This window comes from Eulemur rufifrons, chromosome 6 (assembly GCF_041146395.1).
Source record: "Eulemur rufifrons isolate Redbay chromosome 6, OSU_ERuf_1, whole genome shotgun sequence".
NCBI classification, from domain to species: domain Eukaryota; kingdom Metazoa; phylum Chordata; class Mammalia; order Primates; family Lemuridae; genus Eulemur; species Eulemur rufifrons.
The window spans coordinates 91,735,302-91,762,037 of record NC_090988.1 but is presented as its reverse complement, the minus strand read 5'-3'; the positions used below and the strand labels follow the sequence as shown (position 1 = coordinate 91,762,037).

Sequence of the window (26,736 nt, the reverse complement as noted above, 5' to 3'; positions counted from 1 at the left end):
AGTATAATGGGTACTTGGATTTAACTGGTGTGTAATACATGAAGAAAAAATATGGTTAAGACAGCATTTATTGCATATATATTCCATATTAAACTTTAAATAAAAAAAAGAACTAAATAAAAGTTTATGAAAGGCTGTCAGATAAAACAGGTCAAAATCTTAAGCTCAGAGCAATAAGATAAGGTATCTCTGTCCATGATAAAAATTTTGCTTTGTCTGCCATGCAGAGGCTAAAAAAAAAATAATAATTCTAAAAAAAAAATGTAGAGAAAACTAATAAAATTCTTTCCCATCTTCATTTGACTAGTCAAGCAAGCCAGACTGGGAAACAAAAGATAAATTCAAAGCTACTTGGAAATTTCTTTTTCAGTTTAGTCAGTTCTAGGTAAAATGTAAACAATTTAACCAAGGTTAACAATTTAACCCTAAATTCATTTAACACTTTAAAACAAGGACAAAAAAGAGAGGGAAAGCATTTTTTTTAATATTAAATTGCTACAGGAACTGCAGATTTGATCAAAATTTTGGTTCACAGCCTTCATTAGAATACCTATCAGGTAAATAAAGTTCAGCCATGTGAATAGGCCCCACACTGAAGAGGTTTTACTTTACCTTTTTGGTGACTGTCCAAAAGATAAAGAATTTACATTTTATCATGCTAAATTTCCTGTGTTGTCTTTATTAGGTTTTTGATTACTTAAAGAAAATTGAGCTTTGAAATGGTTTACATCAGTGTTTTTTGTAATGCTTTTAAAGACTCTTGATTATTACTTTGGTTAAATGAGTGACTATTACTTCACAGTGACCTGTGATTCTGCTTCGATCTGGTATGATAAACATTTTCACACCTCTGGTAGGCTTTCTAAGGATCAAAATTCTAAACTAAGTCTTTTTGACCTAGAATTAACTTTAAGATTTTCCAGTTTGGCCCCTGGAGAGAGAATCAAAGAACATATCTCTCATCTTGTACAGATATTAAATGATTAGGTTTATTTGGTAAATTCCATGGAAAATATTATCAAATAATATAAAGTGATGTTAGATCTTCTTTTAGTTGTATTTATGCAAAATTATTGACATAAATGTTTCAATATTTATACAAATTCATAAAAATTGAAGATGTTATAGGTTATAACTTTGGTTATGTTTAATCTTTAAAATTATATTTGTATGGATATGTTATTTATATGAGTATTCTGAAATATATAAAAGTCTGAGGGCCTGATGTGATGCTGACAATTATGATTTTGGTTGATATTTTAAAAGGCTTTCATTGGGTTTTTAATCATGACTATTATAAGATTTTGTCACCCACAATTATTGCTTTGAATTTTTCTCTAAAAGCATTTATGATCATCTATAGTCCCAAACTGCCTTTTATAGAAAAGACCCTAACCAGTGCTCTTCAACACAGATTTCTGAAAACTTTAAGTGAATGAACTAAATGAAAATTTTGAGAATTCTAATAAAGTAACTGATAGGTTCATAAAACTGCTAATCAAGATCAAACAAAACAAAAAGGTATCACATGTGATTTAATAACTAATGATTATAATGTTATTATTACTTTTATTTAAAACATTATTTGTTCTTCACTTAAATATTTTTTATTATATGTTAGTGTACATTCACATGTACAGACATATGGTTCATAAAAACTGTTAACTTTTATTTTTTGGTCAGGTGGGCTCTTGAGAATTGGTAACAAAGTCTTTTTTTGTTTGTTTGCTTAATAACATTTCATTTCCAATCACACTGAAAGAAAATGCTGAAAGAAGCATTTTTGATATTATGGTTTCATAACAAAGACAATTAACTCTATAAAACAATTTTAATATGAGATGGAAAAAATAATTATATATCTTCTTTGGCTAAACATCAACATTTTGCTTTATGTACACACAACAAGTGAGAAGGATCAAAAAGGAGAAGCCCTTTTTAAAAAATTTTAGCCTATTTTTCCATGTTTTATTTTCATGTGAACTTTTTCTGTGGTACAAATATATTTTTAGGTACAAGATAAAACTGCTTCCACAAAAGTTGAGAATTTGATGGATAAAATGCTGCGAAAATTAAAAATGCAAATTTTAATAGTAGAACAAGATATCTGTTGCTAGGAGAATGATCTGAGTCTTGACCAGCTACCAAGAATTGGTCCCACACACCTCCACCACCCACTGTTGGGCTTTGTCATATGGAACTGGAGACCATTATCCTAAGTGAAGTATCTAAAGTATGGAAAAGCAAACACCACATGTACTCAGTATTAAATTGGAGCTAACCAATGAGCACATATGTATATAGACATAAGTAAATCTCAATGGAAACCAAGCTGGGGGAGGGGGAAGGAGGAGATGAGCAAAAACCTACCTAAGGGGTACAATGAACACTATCCGGGTGACCGGCACACTTTTAACCCTGACTCAAGCATTATAATAAAAGTAATCCATGTAACCTAAAACATTTGTACCCCGTAATACTTTGAAATTAAAAATAAGTAAATAAAAGTAGCTTATAAAATAAAAAATATAGAAATCCTTTATTAACCTACATTTTATCTCTAAAATGTTCTTCTTTCAAATTATCATTTATGACTTACAAACATTTTTTGTTTGGATATGTGAGGTTGAGATAACAACAATTAATATTTTTTTCCCACAGAAATTAATGGAGTTTCTACCCCTGTATTGTTACTCCTTTTAACAGCAGTGTTTTCAGGAGGAAATGAAAACTACTATTAACAATGAAGACAGTTTTAGTTTTAAATTTACATTAGTTTGAGCTACTGGTGTGTTATTCAGAAATCTCTTCAGCGCATTCTTCACGTCCCTGTTCCTCAGGCTGTAAATGAGGGGGTTCAGCATCGGAATCACCAGGGTGTAGAAGACTGAGGCCACTTTGTCCGTGTCCAGGGAGTGGCTGGTCCTGGGTTGCAAATACATGAAGAGGAGAGTGCCGTAGAACACGACGACGGCCATCAGGTGAGAAGCACACGTGGAAAAGGCCTTCTGCCGTCCCTCTGAGGACCGTATCCTCACAATGGCAAGGACAATTCTGCAGTAGGATGTTAGAACAATAATCATGGAGAAAAACAAATTGGTCCCCGAGAAGGTAAACACTGCGGTTTCCGGAATGTAGGTATCGGAACAGGACAATGCTAACAAAGGGACGTCATCGCAGTAAAAATGGTTGACGACGTTGGAAGAGCAGAATGACACCGAGAACACGCAGGAAGAGACGGTCAGGGCTGTGACCAGACTCTGGAGGTAGGTGAGGGACACCAGCAGGCGGCAGAGCCGCGGGGAGACCATCACCGTGTAGAGCAGAGGGTGGCAGATGGCCACGTAGCGGTCGTAGGCCATGGCCGCCAGCATGAAAATCTCGGCCACGATGAACACTAAGAATCCACCCAGCTGGGCTGCACAGCCGTAGTAAGATATGCTTTTCTTGGTAACCCAGAAGTTCACCAGCATTTTAGGGGCAATGACGGTGGAATTGCTAAGGTTGATGATGGCCAAGTGCCGGAGGAAATAGTACATGGGGGATTGAAGCTGGGAGTCAACCCTGGTGAGGGTGATGATGCTCAGGTTCCCCACCACGGTCAGCCCGTAGATCACCAGGAAAACAAAGAAGAGGGGCATCTGGAGCTCCGGCTGGTCTGAGACTCCCATGAGAATGAACTCAGCCACCCAGGTGAGATTTCTTGAAGCCATTTATTTTGTTGCATTCATCTTTTAATGTGCAAAATGGAAAGACATTAATAGATGATAAAATTGCTTTTCCTGTTAGATGCTAGGTTGTTAAATGTTTCATTTAAAACCGATTTATTTGGTTGACAAACCCTTAAGCTTCAGATCTTGTTTTTCTCTCCATCTTTTCACAAATTCCAGGAAATATAGACTCACTAGAGATAACTAAGGATCTTACAACTGTTTGGCAAGCTATTAATTTACTTATTTTTCTGTTTGATATTGTTTATATTAAATGAATATGTATTTATTAAATATTATTATATGTGTTGGTATTATGCATCACTATGCTTTATATTCATGTATAATAAAATATGTTAATGTATATATTGGATGAATATATGTATTTATATGTGCATGCACACCTGTGTGTGTGTTTCCAATGAATTAAGAGAGTGGCCTTAAGAAGTTGATGGGCCAGAGTGATCTCCAGTTACCTTTTTCTTAGCTTCCCCAGGTGTCCTCTCCAGCCCATACCACGTCATCAATCATCTTTGAGGGTTTTAATATTTCTGGGAGAAGCACTTTCAGTTCCCTGATTTTTTTTTTTTTTATCAATTTCTACCACACCATTTTGCTTCAGATTCCCAGAAAACAGTCTTACACCTCAAGACTTTCTTCTTAGTGTCGTTCTGAAACTCTGAATTCTATTCACTTCATCATATTTACTTTCTTCTGCCAAATAAGCCAGTCCTGTCCTAACATTTGACTTCTAGTTACTTAGACTTTTCTCTGCTATTTTGTTCTGCCATCCATTCTTTCCCTTCCCATTCCAGCAAATACTTCTTCCCATTAAATTGTTTAAGGCTTGTTTTGATTTAAAAAAAAATATTACTTACCATTTTTATGTGTTAATGTTTGATATACTTTGATATACTTGTATTGAGAAATGAGTGGGGGAGAGTGCTAATATTTATTTAGCAAGTAGTATATGCCCAGAATTAATTATCTCCTTACTCTGCAGGAGTGCTCTACAATATAGATAGGCAATAATTATTTTCGTGTCTGATAAGAGAGTTGAGGCTCCATGGGCTGAAGTTACTCAAAGAGGCTATGTAAGACTGGTTAATGGTATGAGCTAAACTTCATAAAACTATGAGTTTTATGATTTTGTTTTGTGTGATTTTATTTTTGTGTTTGTTTAGTTGGTTGGTGTTAGTCTACCAATTACTAGCTATGTGATTTTTACAAAGTGTTTGCAGTTTTACGTTGTGCAAATTAAATGAGATCATGCATAATATAGGTTTATTTGCACAGAGCCTGGTACCAAGTGAATGTAAAATGCATGTTACCTGTAGTTATTGTGAATGATTTTTAATGTGGGTTCTTATTTAAGTCCCAGTAACTCATTCCACCTTACTGAGAGCCTTTATAGTTGAAACAGAAATGGCAAATGAATTATAATTTTGCATATTAAAAAAAATGGGAGACACAATCTCTAACTAAACATTTACAAAACAAAACATGCTTCTGCAACCAGATTATCTAGTAAATCTTCAGTGTCTGTTATAATGTAAAGATGGTTTATTCAATACATTAAATATGAGTCTGATGAGCTGATCCAATTGTGTGGCACCAGCCATCCTTCAGCTCTTGTCTCCTACCACTACACCTAAAAAGAACTGCATATTTTATGAGCAGGTAAGATTATGATGGAAAAGATTGTGACAATACTTACTTTGATCAAATATTTTCTCTCTGGTTGCCACACAAAAACCAATTCGTGCATTATTCATTCTGACATTTATATTCCATAAACTTATTCTTTAACAACAAAAAAGGATATCAACAACACCAATTATTGATTTCTACTGTGAATTTGTGCAATTAGATTTGGGAAGGGACAGTATTTGCGAATGTTTAATATTCTTCCCTATTAATAATGCCTTTCTCTACTGAAGTATGACTGAGGGTATAGCTAGTGTTGCTTTTTATTTCAGTAAGTATATGCCACTAGCATATGGTTTCTGTAGATGAGCCCATTTTCTCCTGTCTTTTTAAAAATAAGAATCTTGTTTGAGTTAGCATTTGTTCCTGTTAAGAGCTATTATAATTTTCTACATTTTTTAAATTAGTTTTTGAATAGAAATATTTATATGTCTACCAATAAAATGAATCTTAGCAAATAAAAATTTTAAAAATATATATATGCACATATATATAACATATATAATGTTAATCATTTCAATTCTCCATTTCACTTTCAAAAGTGTCACCATTTGGATGAGAAATCATATTGCCAATTAACTCTTAAATAGCTTCTGAGATGTTTTCAAGACTATATTTCATTGGTTTCTAACTGTAGAATTTGTCTTAAACTTGTTGAGACATGGATTGTGTTTGGGACAAACACTGAATCTCACCATGATCTCTCAGTGTCCCCCAGAGACTAACTGTTGACACCAGGAAATCTTTTCATCCTAGGAATTTTCACCCTAGACAATGTAAAAATCAAGAGCAACAACAACAAAAAAAACATGTTTTTATTGACTTCAAGTAATTTTGTAAGTCTTTCCTGGAAACATAGTATCATATACATCAGCAACACTTAAGAAACTTCCTATCTGGTGTAGAGTCCCCTCTAAAACATGTCAGTTTTAAGGCACAGAAAAAAAAATCACTCTTCATATTAAGGTGTAATATACTACCTGTAATTACTATTCATTATTTTGTATAAATGCTCAGTTTAACTTATCAACAGGGATTCTAAGTACTATTGGTTATGTTGTATCACTATTATTTCCACTAAGCAATCAGTGGGCAGAGATTTGAGTCACTTGGAAAAGAAGACCAGATCAGATATCAGTTCAGTACTGAGTAGGATTTAAATCGATAAAGCTTCAAAGATACTTGGTCCTCACATTTAGACTTAGTATTACGTGAAATATTTGGTGTAACCTACCTGTTCCGAGAGATCTGCTAAGACCCATTCCCAAGGCTGCTGCATGAAGCCTGCTGCAGAATTTTACAAGTGTCAGAAGTCTCTGAAAACCTTCACACTGAATATGTTTGTTTCTAGGTTCCAGCCCCCAAACATGACAACCATATTTCCCAGATAAAAATCTGATTCCCTAGAGAAAATAGGACAAATTGAATTCTCATTAGCTAAGATTCCACTGAAAATTTCACCCAAAGAGTAAAAGTATGGAGACTGCCTAGGGACTCACTTAAATGATCACATTGAATAATAAATAAATGCAATTATTCCCTCTGATTTTTTGTTTTTAGTTTAATTTTTACGGTAGCTGGGAAGTGCTGCTGTTCCCCCTGGGATGAAGATAATCCAACAGTTAGAAAGTATAGAATTCTGCACCGAGTGGTCAATTTTAATGTGAATATTGGGAATAGAACTGAATGTAAACCCTACATTCTGTATCAGAAGCAAGTTCTGGCGTATATACCATAAAAACCAAAAGACATAGAACATAGATTCAACACACGAATGGCTATAAAGAAAATAAATGTCAGCCCTTGTGATTTTCAGGTGTGTTTAAAGATTTCGTCCACTCTGAATTTTACACACCCACCCCCCCACACACACACAAACACACACACAGAAACTCACATGGTTTGTGTATGCACAGATAGTGGACATCTATGATCATAAGTTAGTTTTGACGTTTGAAGGAAGGAGCCATGTGATTTCAGAGGGGAAAGTCTCCATGTGGGAGAAAACAAATCCAGACATATTGTGAATATATATTGTGGTGGCAGAAGCTCTATATTTGCACTATGAGGTGTTATTTAAACTTATTAATCCCATTTTAGGAAATATCCTTTGGTTGTACTCTGTTCTAGGGATATCATCCTACTGTAATTAACATAGGGAAACTTTGAGGAAGAGAACGGTTTCACAAAATCGTAATTTAAAAGTAATAAATAAAGATGAAGAAGGGTAGGGAAAGCATGATCACTTTAACTTATCTTTGAAGGAGACATATCTTTGCAATGAAAATGAGGTCTGTTGGAAGCAGGGCTAAGCATGAGCAGAATACAGATGCTTATCTGTACCTTCGTTCTTGGATTTGAGCAATAAGGAATAGTGGCATCCATAAGAACATCAAAGAATGGTCAAACAACACAGAGCCAAAGGCTGATTAGGGGCCAGTCCTGCAGAGAATCCCATAAAAACATGGATGGGGGCTTAATTCAAGGAAGAGCCAAATCTGCCAGCAAATTTTACATTAATCTTTCAATTGCGATTTTCTTTTGTTATTATTGAGTTTAAGTATAATCTTCACTAATGCCTAGTCTCTATATTCTGTGAGGAATTAAAGAATGGGTTGTACATCCATGCCCTCGATGATATAGGAAAAGGGGGAGAAATAGATTCTCACAAATGAACACAGGAATAACACTTGGGAATTGGAACACATTATCTGCAGTATCTGAGCCACAGGGCATGATTAGATTGCTGCAAATGCATAGACCTAAGGAAGGAGCAAATTGCTTGCAAGCAGTGGTTTTTACCTGGATTAAGTGGTGGTTGATCAAGCTAGTCAGATATAGCTATGAAATGATTTATAATTGTAACTATGCAAGCCTATACAATTTTAGCTACATGGAGGCAAAAGAAAAGAATATGCAGAATTTTAAAGATTACATATATATGTCTGGGTGTGTGCATTTTTGTGTACATCAATCAGTATTAGCACCTATATATATGAATATGTAAATATATGTGTGTATATATACATATACAATGTGCATATTCATATATCAGTATAAACATAGTGAAAAGCAAATGGATGATACAGATTTTTCTACATGTAATAAGAGCATTGGTAGAAGGTTGTCTAAGATCTTTATTTTAAAATGTCCAAGAAACAATAGAAATACATTAATAAATGAAACATTTCATTATATCCTCTTGATATTAAGGTACAGAATATACTCCCAACATTTTTGAAGTTAATTTTCAGTGTGAAAAATATACTTTATTGATAATCTGCTTTTTCCCAAACACTTTTTTCATGGCTTTTTTTACATCTTTGTTCCTCAAGCTGTAGATGATAGGATTCAGCATGGGAATCACAATGGTGTAAAATATCGACACTATCATGTCATGTTCCAAAGCGTAGCTGGAACTTGGTCTCACATACATGAAGAGAACTGTACCATGAAAAATAGACACTCCAGTTAGGTGAGAGCCGCATGTAGAAAACACTTTTCGTTTTGCTTCAGCAGAGTGCACCCTCAGAATGGCCAACAGGATGAAACCATAGGAGATCAAGACAATCAAGATAGTGACTATCTCAATAGAGCCAGCAAAGTAGAAGAGTAGAAGCTGGTTCGTGTGAGTATCGGAACATGAAAGAGCAAGGAGAGGAGGGATATCACAAAAGACATGTCTAATTTCATTGGACCCACAGAAGGAGAGGCTAAAAGTGGCCACCGTGTGTAATGTAGCATGCAGAATTCCACCAACATAGGAAGCAATGATGAGTGGCACGTAGACTCTGGGTGACATGCTCACTGCATACAGGAGAGGGTTGTAGATGGCTACATAGCGATCATAAGCCATTGCCGCCAAGAGAAAACATTCTGTGGTCCCTAAAGTAACAGCAAGAAACATCTGTGCTGCACATCCACGGAATGAAATGACTTTGTTCTTTGACATGAAATCTACTAACATATTTGGGGTAATTACTGAGGAATAGCAGGCATCCACGGAAGACAAAACACTTAGAAAATAGTACATGGGGCTGTGGAGTTGGGAATCCCCAATGACCAATACAATCAGTCCTAAATTTCCCATGAGAGTAAAGAGGTAGATTGCTAGAAACAGGAAGAAGAAGATGATCTGCAGTTCAAGATTATCTGTAAAACCCTTCAGTACAAATATGGTGACTTCAGTGGCATTCATTATGTTGAAATCTCATGGGACAAACTTGAAGATATTCATAAAATTATGGTTCATTTTACTACAAAAAAGAGTGAACAAAACTGTGACTCAAGGGAATGTAAACTGTGCCCTTATATATACTGTACAGTATATTTTTGCCCATGCATAATTTTCCAGTAGAGGGTAAGAAGACAGTAACAAGATAGTGCATGGAGTGTTCATGCCACTCACTGCAAAATCAGATGAAACAACTGAGTATTCATTCACTCAGTGGCTGAATTTATGCTGTTTTAAAACCATCAGGTCTACTGGTTAATTTACCACTTATTTCTATTAGCTATTTTCATATTAAATAACATTAAAACACAAAGTAAGTGTTTATAAGAAAAATTTGTTCTGGCATCCAAACACATGAGACACTATATCAGGGGAAAGAACATTCGAATACGATGTCAGAATTATAGATCTTTTGGCAATTGTGCAAAATAATTTGCTGTATACACTTATCTTCTTACCTCCAGAATGAGGGCATTAATAGTTATTTTACAAGACTGGAGTAAATATTGTAGTAAAAAATTATGTTAATAAAATTAAATATTTAACTTTAATTATAGAATGTTCTGAAGTAGGTTGTTGCTACAGAGTATTCTATCAAGATTCAATCCAATGAAACATATTTTGATTATGATTTTTTTTCCTCTGCCTACTCTTTATGTCTCTGAATTATCCTTCGGAGAATACAGAAGATTTGTGAATTATGTTATTATTTGATACCAAAAATACACATAAAAATCACCGCAATTCCTTTTCCACATCACAGTTGGCTTGATTTTGTTTGGGGCAAACAAGATGCTTCAGCTAAATTTCTCTTGAGACAGATATTCTACTAGATGCTGAAGCAAAATTATACTGGGCAAAAAGTAAGTCAATATTATTAGCACATATTCAAAAGTTTCAGAATTATAAAGAAAACTATGATTCGTGATGATTTAATACTATAGGATTGAGTTTTAAAATTAATGTATATCTATTTCTGTAAATACAATTTTAATAGAAAGCATAAAACTCTAAATATGATGGGTTTACTTATGAAACACTAAGTTTGCCAAAAAAGGAGAGAAATGATAGCCATTTATTGAGCATTTGCTGCAGGAATCGACTTTTTTGTGCACATTATTTCACCTTCATAGAAACTTTCATACCTCATAATTTCCAGAGCCAAGATTCAGTCCCAGGTCTCTCTCATTGTGCATGCACTTTTAACCTTTTTTTCATCGCCTCGTATTATAGCATCATTTCAATCTGTAACTGAAAAACTACACCCACCTCCAAACCCAGGAAAATAAAAATATAGTAAAACATAACCCTGGATATATTTGAATATTTTTAAACCATGAAAATGAGAGATGCATTATAAATTAAGTAATAATTTGAAGTGATTACTAGATTATATAGCTAGATATGTATTTAAAAGAATTATTGTTTTTTTTTATTTTTTCAAAATATAAGACCTAGGTGGTTGAATATGCCACTCTTTTCATGTCCTCAATTGATATATTCATGATTATTCTTACTTTGAACTGTCTTCATCCATCAGAAAAATAAAAGCATACACTCTATTAGGAACATTCTTATTTACCTCTACAAATAGAAGTTCAATATTTTCTATTTTTTCTTGTTTTCTAGTAAGTTTTGGTTTTAAATTTTTAGGAAGAGCTCTGAAAAAATCAGATTTTGATGAATACATTTGATTCACACGTGTAATAGGCCAGAACTGAAGTATTTAGTTCTTGGTGGCTAGTAGCTAAAATGTTTAGTACAAAATAACATAGTAGTTCCTTAACAATTTAGTTTTTAGCTCCTAAAATATTCTACAATCATCCGAAATTTTCTCTTACCTATGGAACAGCAAATGCAGGTTAAGTACACAATGACTATGGCTAATTTAGATTATTTATATCTCCTTAATCAAGTGTTGATTTGATGAAATCCACAGGAGATGTCCCAAAGGGAATGTGCCCCAATTATTTTCTGGTTTGAAATAGCGACATAATGATTTACTTAACAATAAAAAAGTAAATGATTCCCGGAAATAACTACATGCTGCTATTTCCTGAATGAATAGAGTTCTTTGGACTGTGATTTTTAAATGCTTTAGATTTATATTTCTCTGATGATTAGTGGTGTTGAACATGTTTTCATACACCTGTTGGCCATTTGTATGTTTTCTTTGGAGAAAAATCTATTCAAGTTATTTGTCCATTTTTAAATCAGATGATGATGATGGTGATAATTATTGCTATCTAGTTTAGGAGTTTCTCATATATATTTGGCATTAATCCCTTATTAGATATATAATTTGCAAATATTTTCTCCTATTCTTTAGGTTGTCTTTTCACTTTGCTGATCATTTTCTTTACTATGCAGAAGCTTCTTTAGTTTGATATAGTCCCACTTGTCTAATTTTGTTTTTGTTGCTTGGCTTTTGGTGTTGTATCCAAGAAGTCACACCAAGTCCAGGTCCTGAAGCTTTTCCCTCATGTTTTCTTCTAGGAATTGTAGTTTGGGTTTCATGTGTAAACCTTTAATGCATTTTGATTTGGTTTTTCCATATGGTATAAAGCAAGGGTCCAATTTACTTAATTTTCATAGGCATATTCTGTTTTTCCAGCACTATTTGTTGAAAGAACTATCTTTTCTCCATTATGTATTCTTGGCAACATTGTGTGGAAGATCAGTTGACCATATACTTGGGATTGTTTCTGATCTGTCTATTCTGATCTGTTGCTCTGTATGTCTGTCTTTATGCCATTATCTTACCTTTTAATTACTGTAGCTTTGTAATGTATTTGAAATCAAAAAGTGTGATGGGTTCCAACTCTTTCCATGAAAATACAAGAGGTGCTATATAGAGTTGGAACCCATTCTACTGAGTGAAGTATCCCAAGAATGGAAAAATAAGCATCACATGCACTCACCATCAAATTGGTTTCACTGATCATTACCTAAGAGCACATCTAGGAATAACATTGATTGGGTGTTGGGCAGATGTGGGTGGGGGAGGGGATGGATGCATACATACATAATGAGTGCGATGCCCACTGTCTAGGGCATGGACACGTTTGAAGCTCTAACTTGGGGGGGTTGGGGGGCAAGGGCAATATACGTAACCTAAACTTTTGTACCCCCACAATATGCTGAAATAAGAATTAAAAAATTTTTTTTTTTTAAAAAGTGTGATGACTCCAGCTTTGGTCTTTCTCTCTTTGTTCCTTTGGATATTTTGAGTCTTTTGTGTTTATATATAATTTTTAGGATTATTTTTCTATTTCTGAAAAATCTGACATTGGGATTTTTCAGGAATTGCATTGAATCTGAAGATTACGTTGGGAGATTTCAATAACTGCAAATCAAAACCACATTGAGATATTATCAGACACCTGTTGGGATGGTCATTATCAAAAAAACAAAAAATAAGTGTTGGCAAGATTATGGAGAAATTGTAGCCATTGTACACTGTTGTTGGGAATGTTAAACAGTGCTGTCATAATAGAAAATAGAATGGATGTTCATCAAAATGTTGGCAATAGAACTACCGTACAATCCAGCAATTCCGTGTCTGAGAATTTATTCAAAGTAATTGAAATCAGGATTTCAAAGAGGTGTATGTAGTCCCATGTTCATTGCAGCATTATTCACAATGAACTAGTGTGGAAACAATCTAAATGTGCACTGATAGATTAACGGAAAAAGAAAATGTAGTATATACAAATGAAAGCTTATTCAATTTTAAAAAGAGAAAAGACTCTGGCATATGTGTTAATATGGTCAAAACTGGAAGACTTTATGTGAAGTGGAATAAACACAGAATGACAAGTGCTACATGATTCCACTTATTTGAGGTACCTATAGTGCTCTAAATGCTTAGAAAATAGAATGGTGGCTGCCACGGTCTTGAGAGAGAGGTACTGGGAGTTTATATTCAGTAGGTACAAATTCGTAGTTATGCAAGGTAAAGAGCTCCAAAGATCTGCTGAACAACATTGTGTGTATGTTTAATACTATAGTTTACATATAAAATTTTGTTGAGAAGGTAGTTCTTATGTTAAATTTCTTATAATAATAAAAAAACACAAAAAATGATGCCTTAGAAAAGATATATGATTTAACACTAGATAACAATGGACACGCCTGGAGCTCTGACGTGGGGGGATAGGCGGTACATGGGCAACATATGTAACCTGAACTTTTGTACCCCCCATAATAAGCTGAAATAAAAAAAAAAGAATATAAAAAAAATAAAGATATGAGACATAAACTTATGTCATAGCTCTGACATTGGGTTAGAAATTAATATCTCTGAGGCCCAGTTTTCTCATACTGGCAATATAAGCTATTTTATATTATAATCGGTCAGCAAAAAGGGTAAACTATAATAATGTAAAATCACAATATATTTATTTCAGAATGTAGCAAATGGATTTACTTACAGTGATCCAAATTCACTATATTTATATTCTGTTCAAATTACAAAGCACTGTGTTAGAAGTGAAAAATGGAAAAGTATCAACCTTATTGAGAAGATTAATGCCCAAAGTGATAAGAAAACTACAAAAATGCCATAAACATGTGGAGGACACATAAAAAGTTTAAAATTCTGTAGGACTTCATAAGTGAAGAGATTTTATGATTTCAGAATTCTACTCTATATCTTACTCAGATGAAGTGGTAATATACATATATCTCTATATCATATCTATATATCTACATATCATGAAGACAAGTAATATGTGTGTGTGTATATATGTGTGTGTGTGTGTATATATATATATATATAATACAGTACTCTGCCCTTATCCATAGTTTTCCTCTCTGAGCTTTTATTTATCCCTGGTCAACTACATTTAAAAAATTAAATGGAAAATTCCAGAAAAAATATTCATAAGTTTTAGATTGTGTGCTGTTCTGAGCAGCATGGTGAAATTTCTGTCCCTCCCAGATGTAAATCATCCCTTTGTCCTATTTATCCACACTGTAGACATTACCCACCCATTCCTCACTTAGTCGCCATCTTGGTTACTGATCCACTGCTGTGGCATCACAGTGCTCATGTTCAAGTAACCTTTATTGTATTAGGTTACTAAATATGAAATGTCCAATTTCCTTAAGTATTATGTTTGATGGCTGATATTGCAGACATTTCATTTTGACACTTTTTGTTTTATTTTTATTATGAAGGTACATCCTCATTCTTTCAAATGCACATTTTGGCTTGTGATTATCTTTCAAACTTTATTTAGAGCAATTTTTGTGAAACCATGAGTAAATCAAAAATTCATGTTATTTTCGATCATGAGTTCTGTAGGGGAACCAATGCAGCACAGACAGCTCAAAATATCAACGGAGTGTCTGGGAAGGTTGTGGCTAATGAATGCACAATACATGGATGGTTTGAGAATTTCCATTCTGGTGATTTTAATCTTGAAAATGAGCTACGTGGGTGACCTGAGACCAAGGTTGATAATGAGCTGTAGTGGAAGCAAATCCATCTTAATCTATGCATGAATTAGCAGCAAGGTTTGATGTTACTATTCCAACAATACTGGACCATTTGAAACAAATGGGCAAGGTAAAGAAGCTGGATAGATGGGTTCCACATGAATCAAATGAGCATCAGAAGAGAAATCATCTGGAAGCTTGCCTTGCTTTTTTGTCACGACATAAAGGTGAACCATTTCTACACTGTATTGTTACATGTGATGAAAATGGATTCTTTTTGACAATCACAAGCATTCAGCACAATGGTTGGATAAAAATGAAATGCCAAAACACAGTCCAAAACTGAATATCCATCAAAAAGGGCAAATGGTGTCTGTTTGGTGGTCTAGTACTGGTATTATCCACTACAGTTTCATGAAACCTGGTCAGTCGATTACCACGGATGTCTATTGCAATCAACTGGATGAAATGATGAGGATGCTTGTGATTAAGCCCAGCCAAGATAGGTCAATAGAAACAGGCCAATCATCTTGTAAGATAATGATTGACCACATGTTGTAGGCATTTCCCCAGACCAACTGAGTAGCCCCGTGTCCACATCCTGTGCCTATGAAACACCCCCATAAGCCATCCCCTGCAGATATGCCTCCAGGTCAGTTGAGCAGTACTATTTGCAGTTTTGAATACCCACTGGGGGTCTTGGAAAGTATCCTCCGTGGATCAGGGGGAATTTCTGTATTATGTGTGTATATATATGTGTGTGTGCATAGAATCTAAATAGAGAAATTTACATTTGTAGACTAAGGAGGCCCAACAGAATTTTTGCTCTGCTTTAATTCTCCAGATACTCCAGAAGGGCAGATGAGTTGAAAACAATAGATGTAGCAAACAATTTCTCATTTTGCAGTAAGCATATTGAGTGTGGTGTCACAAGATGATTTTCATAGTAATTCATGTACACATATATATATTTAAAATTAATTTTGAGGGCATATATATTGGGCAGAAACAGAAACTTATTTCAGTGCTTATAAACCACATGAAGGCGGCCAGGCACGGTGGCTCACGCCTGTAATCCTAGCATTCTGGGAGGCCGAGGCGGATGGATGGTTTGAGCTCAGGAGTTTGAGACCAGACTGAGCAAGGGTGAGACCACGTCTCTACTAAAAATACAAAGAAATTAGCTGGACAACTAAAAATATATACAAAACAAATTAGCCGGGCATGGTGGCACATGCCTGTAGTCCCAGCTACTCAGAAGGCTGAGGCAGTAGGATTGCTTGAGCCCAGGAGTTTGAGGTTGCTGTGAGCTAGGCTGACGCCACGGCACTCTAGCCCGGGCAACAGAATGAGACTCTGTCTCAAAAAAACAAAACAAAATAAATCCCATGAAGAGAGGCAAAGCCAAAGAAAAGGATCAAATATGATATTGCTGGGCTTAGACATATTTTAAAGAGGGTATAGCCTGTAGCTCTATGAGGGGGCATTAGAACCACTATGTGAATGAAGTGATGTAAAGTGACACTGAGAATTCTTTCAGCAACTCACTTTTAAAGATGAGCAGACAACAAAGATTCCCCTCTGCTATCTCAGAAATCAATTGACTGTGTAAGTGTGAATCTGTTGCTGAAAGTTTCACTCCGTTCCATTGCTTGAGGGGTCTTTTACCAATACCTCACTCTCCTGATTATTTTAACTTTGAGGTAAATCCTGAAATCAGATGATGTGAATATACCAAATTCATTCTTCTTTTTCAAAATTGTTTGTTTCTCTTAGTTTCTTTGCTTTTTCATACAAATCATAGAATCAACTTCTCAATTTATGCAAAAAATATTTGTTTAATTTTAATTGGAATTGAATCAAATCTATAGATTGGTTTAGTATTTCAGTTAATTAATAGATTGATAGTAAACTTTTTTTTTCTTTCTTTTTTTTTTTTTTTGCATTCATATTCCATAACCAGTATTCCCTATCTACTAACTTACATTCTGTGGGTGTGGAGCCAAGGTGTCTATGTATTTTCCATAATTTTTCTAAGACTGTCTTATGTACATAGCCGGGTAATAGTCTATATGTGTATGAAATCTCCAAGGCAAAGCCCTATACAACCCAAAAAGTGTGAACTTTATCACTGCCAGAGCTCTAATATTCTAATTTTTGACTATATAAAATATTATTTTCTGTATACTGCTCCATCTCTCCCTCCTATTCATATATTTATATCTTATCTCCTCTATTAAACTCTCAATCAACTTAAATCTAGTTTTCATACCACTTAAAAGTGTAGCACTTTAAAGTTAAATAAGCAAATTTTATTGAAGATTATAAATTTTGTCATAAGTTATACTTTTATATTATTATATTAAGTACATGTTTATAGAATTTCTAGAGAATTCATAAGTTACATTCCCAGGAAGAGAAAAACTTGATTTTAGAGAATTTATCATCCTAATGTTACATAGCTACTTAGCTTCAGAGTTAGGGCCGTGTCCTGCATCATTAGATTTCTTTTGCATTGAGGGATATATTTTTTTAACCAGAGGGCAAATTTCCTTCGTGTAATCATTTTCATCATGTAGTTCATTACTCCAGAACATTCACTTGTTTACTATTAAAAAAAAAACTTGATTTTGTCCCAGAAAAAATTTAGTGTGTTTCCTCTTTGGGGCATCCCTGTGGATTTGAAGAGCTTGAAAAGCCAGTATAAGAATCCAAATGCATAATATTTATTATGTACCTAACTGAGTGAGCAGTTTATTTGCACAGGTAAGAGGAAAGACTTTCTATCACTTCCAAAATATTATGGAAGCTATATTAAATTTGAAAATATATGCCTTGATATTTAAATATAAGAGAGGATTTTATTAAACTCAAAAGTTGTATTGCAAATAGAATCACATGCTTTCCAGAAAACATAACAGGGAAAATAGGACAGATTCTCTATATATTTTGATCAATAGAGCTGTAAGTTAAAAATATGTTCTTTTCTTGATGAAGGGTAATAATCAGAAGAGGACCAGTAGAATTAAGAGACTATGCTTAAAAATTGGAAAAACTATTAGATGGAGAGAAAATTGACTTTCAACCAGTCATTAGATATATTTCACTTTGGGTTCATTTTTTTTCGTTTTGTTTTCTGTTGTAGGTTTACAAATTTTAAATTTATTTTATGAGCTAGGTAATTTTTTATAAGCAACTTCAGTTGTTGGGTTTTTTAAATTTCATATGCTAAGCTTAATATCTTTAAATAATTCAGCTACACAAAGATGCTATCTTATACAGTTTCTAGGGGATAACTTTTCCAGAATTATGGCATATCATAATGAGGTTGTAATAGGGTCAAATAGGAATAGCATAGAGTGTCGAGTAACAGAAAACTAGCCTTGATTCCTGACTTTTCCAGTAACTATGCGACCTTGGTGAAGTTATATATCTAACTGGGTCTCCGTTTTCTTAAGAATAAACGGATGTTGCATCTTTTTTGCAGGTGATTATGTAGGTTAAATAAAGTAATGTACATAAAATTTCTAAGCCACTGTAGTGGCTTAATAACATGTGATAGCTGCTATTACAACTTTCCCTCTTCATGACCTTAGTATTTGTAATATTGTTGTCACGGACATCTGATACTGTATGATTTTAGCCATGAGAGTTGAGGAACTGATTTTTATTTTAGTCTTATAGATTGATCATGCTCTAGTTAAAATTTCAGTATGTATGCTTTTGTATTTTTTGCCTGTATCTCTTATGTGAGATCAGCTATATGTAAATGTCACCATTTCTAATGTCCTTAAATATTCGTTAACAGAAATGAAGCACAGCTTGGATGAAGTGGCTAAACCTTATACTTTTTCTCTATCATGTCTGCACTTTCCATAGTGGAGCCGAAAATGCTCTAATGGGACATGATTTGGAACAAAATATACTTCATTGATAAACCACTTTCTTGTTTTACAGTCAAGATCAGAGACATCAAGGTTTACTAGAAAGTTATCTTGATAAGAGCATCAGGGAAATTTAAATAAACATACTATCATTTTATTGACAAGCCCACAGGCAAAATACAGTGTCAGAACTTCTAAATTTCTTATACAAGAGAATATTGAGAGTCACTGGGTTTGATTTTAATAAAAGAGTATTTTGGTGCACACACACATACATACACACACACTCACATGAGGCTGTCCAGAAAGTATCCAGGCATGTAACCACATAACCATAGTTTCTGGATAGCCCTCATACATAGATAGGTGTGTGTGTGTGTGTGTGTGTGTGTGTATAAATATAGTGTCATGTAACAAATATATTAAAACTTAAAAAAAATACCTTCTGGTTTGGGGTTTATTAATTTTGTTATAAAAATAAAAGTTAGAAGTCACATTTCATGTGTATTCATTCTTCACATCTAATAAAAATGTAATTTACTAAAATGTATTTTAATGCATCTCATAAAAAGTCACTTTGCAATCATCACGTTTATGTAGTTGAACAAGTTATGTGTGAAAATTTTGGTCAATCTTAGTAATTGTTCGGTTTGAAAGGAGAAGCTCACACTGTCACTGGGAGCCAAATGTGAAATTTTAATATAGGGTTTTAGAGTCCAAATAAAATTCTTAATCTTTTACAATTGCCTTGCTTCAGATAACTTATGGAAGCAAAGGTTAGAATTGTAATGTAGCTGACATTTCTCATGTATATGGCAGGCAGCATATAGTTTCTAATGGATTCCTTTAGTAGACTATTAGCACATTAAAAATTTCATTTGCATATTTATTTCCTTTAATCATACTTCTTTCTATCTGCCTAATTCCTATTTGTCCTTGACTTTCTTCAGTAAATATTTTGTATATATTCCTTTGATTATTTTATGACAGAGAGAGAGAGAGTGTGTGTGTTACTGTGCAAAAAGCAAAGTATGAGAAAATGAGAGAGACTGGTAATTTTTAAAACAGAAATGTATTTTTTGTGATAATCCAAAATATATAAATACATATTTACACTACTTATGGATGACTTTATAAGCTATTTTATTAATATTACAATTAAAGCAAAATCACTCATTAATATAAGGTGTATGTGAGTGTGTGTGTATTTGTGTGTTATGTTCTAATAAGTAATATGTAAGTTGTCTGGGTTTGCACACATGTTGAAACTTAAGTGGATTGTATTTCTTTGCATTAGGAATTTTCTGAGAATAAGATGAGGATTTTTGTTCCATTTTGTAGCCCAACAGTTATGAACCTATACATTCTATGTATTAGAAAAAAATCTTCCTCTTGGATCTGTGAGAACATTTGTGAGAGAAAATAGACACATAGCTCTCTTCTCTTTCTAAAAGTTTTAATCTTATTTGTTTATTCTCTTCCTGATGTATGGTCATCTCAATAGGGCAAAACTTTATCCTGTGTTACATCATGAATATAAATCATTTGTAAATCACTGAATTCAGCCTGGACCTACATACCCCAGAGTTTTTATTCCTTTTAAAACCATTTGGTATATGACATGCTGAAAGAAAAAAAAAGTCTCCATGCTGAAATCTGCCCCCAAAATTTAGCGCATTCAGTACTGAATTGTGTTTTCATAAATAAGGCTTTTAATATGGATACAAGTGCCTCTTTAACTTTATTTTGTTTTTATTATTTATTTATTTTTGGTCATGCAGTATTTTTTCTTTATATTTGCTAATGAGAAACAGAATGACAACATTAGGGAAAAAAGTCCAGAAATCAAATACTGCCTTGTGACAAATATCATGATTTTATTCTTTTAGCAAAAAATTTTATAAGGAAGTTTAGTGGTTATTGTTGGTGCGATTTATTTCATAGTTATTTTAGAAGCTCCAAAAACAAATATAATATACTAAAAGAATGGCCATGATTTATTTTTAACAGAAATATGTCTTAAGATATATCTGATGGACTTTGTAAATATAATAAGTGTAAGAATTGAGATACAACTCATATTGTTATTAAGTTAAAATTTGAAAAATAGTTATGGTAAATAAGTTACAGAATCCCAAAACTTGACAATCAGGTGATATGTATTTCAGAGAAAAAAAATAAACCCCCAAAATGAAACAGGATAATTACTAGAAGAAAGGAGATAAAATGATTTTGTTTGGAAAGGCTGTTCCAAGCAAAAAGTTGAAATGCAAGTCTAACATACCATTTTTTAGTCATCTGAAAAAATTTAAATTAAATAATTTTAAAATTGCTTTCCACATTTAAATTTAACTATGATGTAAGTGTGGTTACTTCAATTTTAAAAATTGTGAACATTAAGGAAAGACAATTCATGTACTTTGTAGCAAATATAGGACTAGTACTCAGCTGTGTGCCTTCCACTATAACATCTTCAAATTTAAATATTCCTCTATTCATTCATCTTTTTGAATTTTAAGATGATGTCATATGAGAACAAGTGGTAGAAAATTCAATTGAAAGTTAATTGGAAAACAAAACCACTTTAACTGGAAGGATTTTTTAACGTGATAAATGTAGCCAAGAAATGAATGAAAGGATTTCTTCCTTTTCCTTATCCAGTAAAATTCATCCACTTGAGTCCAACTTCTTTAACCCTGCCTATCCTATTACTAACAAGGGAATCGTTATGCCTTAAGAAACGAACAAGTATATAATTGGATGGACTCTATTTTCACAGAATATTTCTTTTATAATCAATCAATAAAAACTGAAATGGAGGGGTCGTCATCAGATTTGGTTACATACACACTTTATTTGAAGAACAAGACTGAAGTTACCATGTTTATATTGATGGGCTTCACAGACGATTTTGAGCTACAGGTCTTCTTATTTTTATTGTTTTTAGCAATCTATCTTTTTACTCTAATAGGAAATTTGGGACTAGTTGTATTGGTCATTGGAGATTCCCGGCTTCATAACCCCATGTACTACTTTCTGAGCGTTTTATCAGTCTTGGATGCCTGCTATTCTACAGTTGTCACCCCCAAAATGCTGGTCAATTTCCTGGCAGAGAATAAAGCCATTTCATTTCTTGGATGTGCAACACAGATGCTCCTGTTTGTTACTTTAGGGACCACAGAATGCTTTCTGTTGGCAGCAATGGCTTATGATCGCTTTGTAGCCATCTACAACCCTCTCTTGTATGCAGTGAACATGTCACCCAGAGTCTATATACCACTCATCATTGCCTCCTATGTTGGTGGAATTTCACATGCTGCTATACATACAGTGGCTACTTTTAGCCTCTCCTTCTGTGGATCCAATGAAATTAGACATGTCTTTTGTGATATCCCTCCTCTTCTCGCTATTTCCTGTTCTGACACTCACACGAACCAGCTTCTTCTCTTCTACTTTGTGGGTTTCATTGAAATAGTGACTATCCTAATTGTTCTGATCTCCTATGGTTTCATTGTATTGGCAATTCTGAAAATGCATTCTGCTGAAGGGAGGCAAAAAGTGTTCTCTACATGTGGCTCTCACCTAACTGGAGTGACAATTTATCATGGGACAATCCTCTTCAGTTATATGAGACCAAGTTCCAGCTATGCTTCGGACCATGACATGATAGTGTCGATATTTTACACCATTGTGATTCCCATGCTGAATCCTATCATCTACAGTTTGAGGAACAAAGATGTAAAAGAGGCCATGAAAAGACTTTTGAGAGAAATTGGTTCATAATTAAAGTGTATTTTTAGAATTGAGTAAAATTGAAAAAAATGTTGAGTGTCAGTTCATATCTCTATGCTGATGAACTAGAGAAGAAAATATCTTCATTTTAGTTAGTAGTGCTTATATATTCTAGAACATTTCCAAATAAAGCATTAATTAGTCCACCAATCTAGCACTTTTCAAATTTAGAAAAATTGTATCACCTATATGCTGATTATCTCGTTCATAGAGATCCATATCAAATATTCTTTGACATAAGTGTATTGCTCGTGCTAGTAGTTGTGTAACTGATTTTTACTTTCTAGAAGGTTAGAACCTCATAACTAGAGACTATGTCCTCAGGATCCTCTTGTTGATATATGTACATATTGCTCATAGAATGTCTTCATCATTCATTATGGAGTTACTTCTCCATTTTAGAATCCCTAAGAAAAAAATTCCAAATACTACCTTATTCTCCCTAAATGTGCCCTTATATGCTGAGATCCATCCAAGCTTCTGATATGCCTTTTATTGTGTTTATTTCCACATCACAAATTTTTCTTCCACTATTAAATTCTTTACTTGCTACTTTTCAACCACAAAAATTGATTTCATCTGTTCTGAAAGTACCAACAATATATTGATACTAGATGTTAACATTTACTGAGAATGTTCTTAGGGCTCGGGAAACAAAACTACAGCCTAGAAAAGAAATTAATGCATGTGTGCATGTATACACACACACACACACACACACACACACTTTTGTCCATATACACACATATAAAAATTATGACTTCTCTAAGATTTGAAAAACTAACAAATCTTTGGGGATTCTTCTGATGCTAGATCTCTCTGCTCAGTTCTAGCCCTGCCTTTGTTCTCTATCTTCCTTATCTATAATATAAGAAATGACCTTGCTTTGTCATTGTTCCTCAACATTGACACCTAATTAGCAAGCACACAGAATGGAAACAACTTTACTTTACCTATACTCACATTTGGTTGTACTTTGTTCTGCTTTACTTACTTTTGTTCCAATATTTGTTTATTTGAAGGATCACTAGGAGTAGAAATGAACTTTTCTTTCCATGAAACACCCTGTCTTCCCTCCAAGCATATGTTTTTCTGTGAACTCACCAGAAAAATGATCCCATCAAACATAGTACCAAACTGAAAATTTAAGACATCAGTTCCTAATGTTTTATAATGCATTATGCAAAGAGAACTCAACCAACTCTATCGGAACAAGCAAATGATTGCAGGCAAATCTATACTCAAAATTTCTTTTAAAAAACATTTTCAGAGATAAAACACTGACTACATTGTAGACAGGATTATTTCTTCCTCCTTGTCCTCCTCCTCCTCCTCCTCCTTCTTCTTCCCGCCCCCCCCCGCCCCTGCTCCTTTTCTTCTTCTTCCTTCTTTTCCTTCTTCTCCTTCTCCTTCTCCTTGCTCTTTTTTTTTTTTTTCTGTTGTTGTTGTTGTAAGACAGAGTGGTTTCTGTCCGTCACCCAGGCTGGAGTTCAGTGGCACAGTGCATCGCTCACTGCAGCCTCAAACTCTGGGGCTGCTCCTGGGTGTTGCTGATCCTCCCAGTAGCTGAGACCACAGGCACATGCCAAAGTGCCTAACTGATTTATTTTTCATTTTTATTTTCTAGAAGCGGGGTCTGGCTCTGTTGCCCAGGCTGGTCTCTAACTCCTGGCCTCAAGTGATTCTCCTACTTCAACCTCCCAAGTAGCTGGGACTTAGATGTGTGCAACCAAAGCACCTGGCCAAAATTTTCTCTTATAAAAACTAAGCTATTTGAACCAGCGTCTTAAAATTTAGTTTTATGTTCGTGACCTTTTGAAGAGAGTTTTCTGGAAGGAAAATAAAATATGTATTTCCCCAAAGAGTCTAAATAGTCATCTCTTACAAAATTCAAAATGCTGACATTGACGTGGCAGGGTTGAGGGCCAGAGATCAGATGTCACACAAGCCTGAAGGCTGAAGCTGTGTGTCTCACCTTGTGCTAGGGTGAGTCTAGAGGCACAGTCCACAATAGAGGACTAGAATATGTGGCTATGGGATTCTTTCTGGTGCTGGAGTTTTTTGTGACAGGCCCTAGATTTGAGTCCAAGGCAAAGTCCTGTGTAATTTCTCTCCCATTCCCCCAAGCAGTCAGTAACTCTCTCTGCATTGTGCTGCCTGGAGTTGGGAGAAATGTGATGTGCAGTAATGTGGGTAATGTAAAATAGTCCTTCCTCCCCTCTTCAGTGTGTCTTTCCTTAGTATTGTGCTGCCACTAGCTACTTTGAACTCTCACCTTGCTTCTGAGAAGATATTTTTTTTCATGGATAGTTGTTCAAGTTGATGTTTCTGTGGGGGGACAATTGCTGAAAAGTTCTCTGCCATCTTCCCCCATCAATATCCTCAGTGTAGATTTTTTAAAGTCAAATATGTTTAAGAATATTTCAGAAAGAAAAAAATAAAAGTATGGGCAAAAATGTATTTAGGCCATATACCTGAAAAGAAAGCATTGATTATAATTTTAAAATACAAAATATAGAATGCTGGCAAGAGCATTGAAATAAGCAAACAAGGACATTTTATAAGGATAGAATTTAATTCACAACGAAGATGTAGGAGTGAGTGTTACCTCCACAAACAGTAGTGTAACAACAAATATTCTACACCAGGGAATTTCTCATAGAGGAAATGTAAAGATACAAATACACAGAAGCATTTTAACATTAGGAAAATCTAGTATACCTCTAATAAATGTTTTCAAGCAAAAAGACATTAAAAAGCAAGAAGACACAAACTACATAATCAAAACATTGTTTCATATATGTTTAAATTAAACTTTGATCCCCAAAAGAAAAAATTCTCTTTCTATTCAAGAACATAAGAAGTAATTATAAAAAATTACCATATATTAGCTAAAAAACAGATCTGAATATGAAAAATCATACAAGCTTCATTCTGTTTGGAAATGAATAATAAAATTGAAACAAAACTTAAAATCTTTCATTTGGTATGTCAAAATAAATTATTAAACTATTTTTAAATGAAAAAGAAATAAATAATTCAAAAATATTAGTGAAAATATGACTCACTAAAATAAATGGAATGCTACTGACACTATTTATTGGAAAATATATAGTTTTGAAAGCTGGAAAATAATTGCAAAATAAAAGGAGGAAGAGAAAAAATTTAAGTGAGAAAATAATGAAAAACAAATCTTAAAATAATATTTAAATTTAAAAATGCTATTGGTTTCATTTATGTATCTTAATGGCAATATATATATTGTTATTGAAAGTATTTTATCTAAAATATTTATTCATTAAGGAAATATTTATTGAGCAACAGTATGTGAGACATTGTTCTGCACTCTGGAAAACAGACAATAAATCAAACATAATTAAAATGTATAGTATGTAAAATAGTGATAAATGAAATGGATGCGTTTCACAAAGAAGGAAGATGAAAAGTTGTAAAAGAAGTAAATTGCAATTTTCATAATGTAATCAACGGGGTCTTCATTAAGAAGAGACAATTATGGAAGAAACCATGTGAATAATAGAAGAGTGCCTTTCAAAGAGCAGAAAACAAATGTAGAAAAATTATGGAGGAAAAATATTATGTTAAAAGATGCTATGATTTGCACTATACAGGTGTTTTGTTTTTTTTTCAATTTAATAATCCACTTTAGGGAAATATCTTTAGTTTGTACTCTATTTCTAAGGTGATTGTCTTATTGGAATTAAAGGATAATGACAACCATTGAGTAAGAGAATGGCTTCAAGAAATAAACAATAACATCAATAATAAATAATAACAATAAAAGGAAAGAAAGAAAGGAGGTACAGAAGAAGGGAGGGAGAAAAGAAGAAATGAAAGACACAACCACTTAAAATTATCTTTGAGGATGACGTAAAGAAATGAGGTCTGGTGGAAGCAGGGTTAAGTATAAGCATAGTAGGGACCCTTTGCTGCACTTTTGTCTTGGGCC

General features: G+C 33.8%; 3 protein-coding genes across 3 annotated transcripts; 1 reads left to right on the top strand and 2 right to left on the bottom strand.

The window, feature by feature from the left end:
• Nucleotides 1-2,714: 2,714 nt before the first annotated feature.
• On the bottom strand, nucleotides 2,715-3,713 carry LOC138384960 (olfactory receptor 8J2-like). Its single transcript, XM_069470601.1, has one exon. The coding sequence runs from the start codon at nucleotides 3,711-3,713 to the stop codon at nucleotides 2,715-2,717; it is 999 nt and encodes a 332-aa protein (XP_069326702.1).
• A 4,954-nt stretch (nucleotides 3,714-8,667) lies between these two features.
• On the bottom strand, nucleotides 8,668-9,757 carry LOC138384959 (olfactory receptor 5T2-like). The gene is given in 2 exon segments (XM_069470600.1): nucleotides 8,668-9,681; nucleotides 9,683-9,757. Coding segments are annotated over 2 exon segments (1,089 nt in total).
• An 11,980-nt stretch (nucleotides 9,758-21,737) lies between these two features.
• On the top strand, nucleotides 21,738-22,760 carry LOC138384468 (olfactory receptor 5T3-like). The gene has a single exon (XM_069469973.1). It carries the CDS (start codon nucleotides 21,738-21,740, stop codon nucleotides 22,758-22,760), a length of 1,023 nt encoding a protein of 340 aa, XP_069326074.1.
• The last annotated feature ends 3,976 nt before the right edge of the window (nucleotides 22,761-26,736 follow it).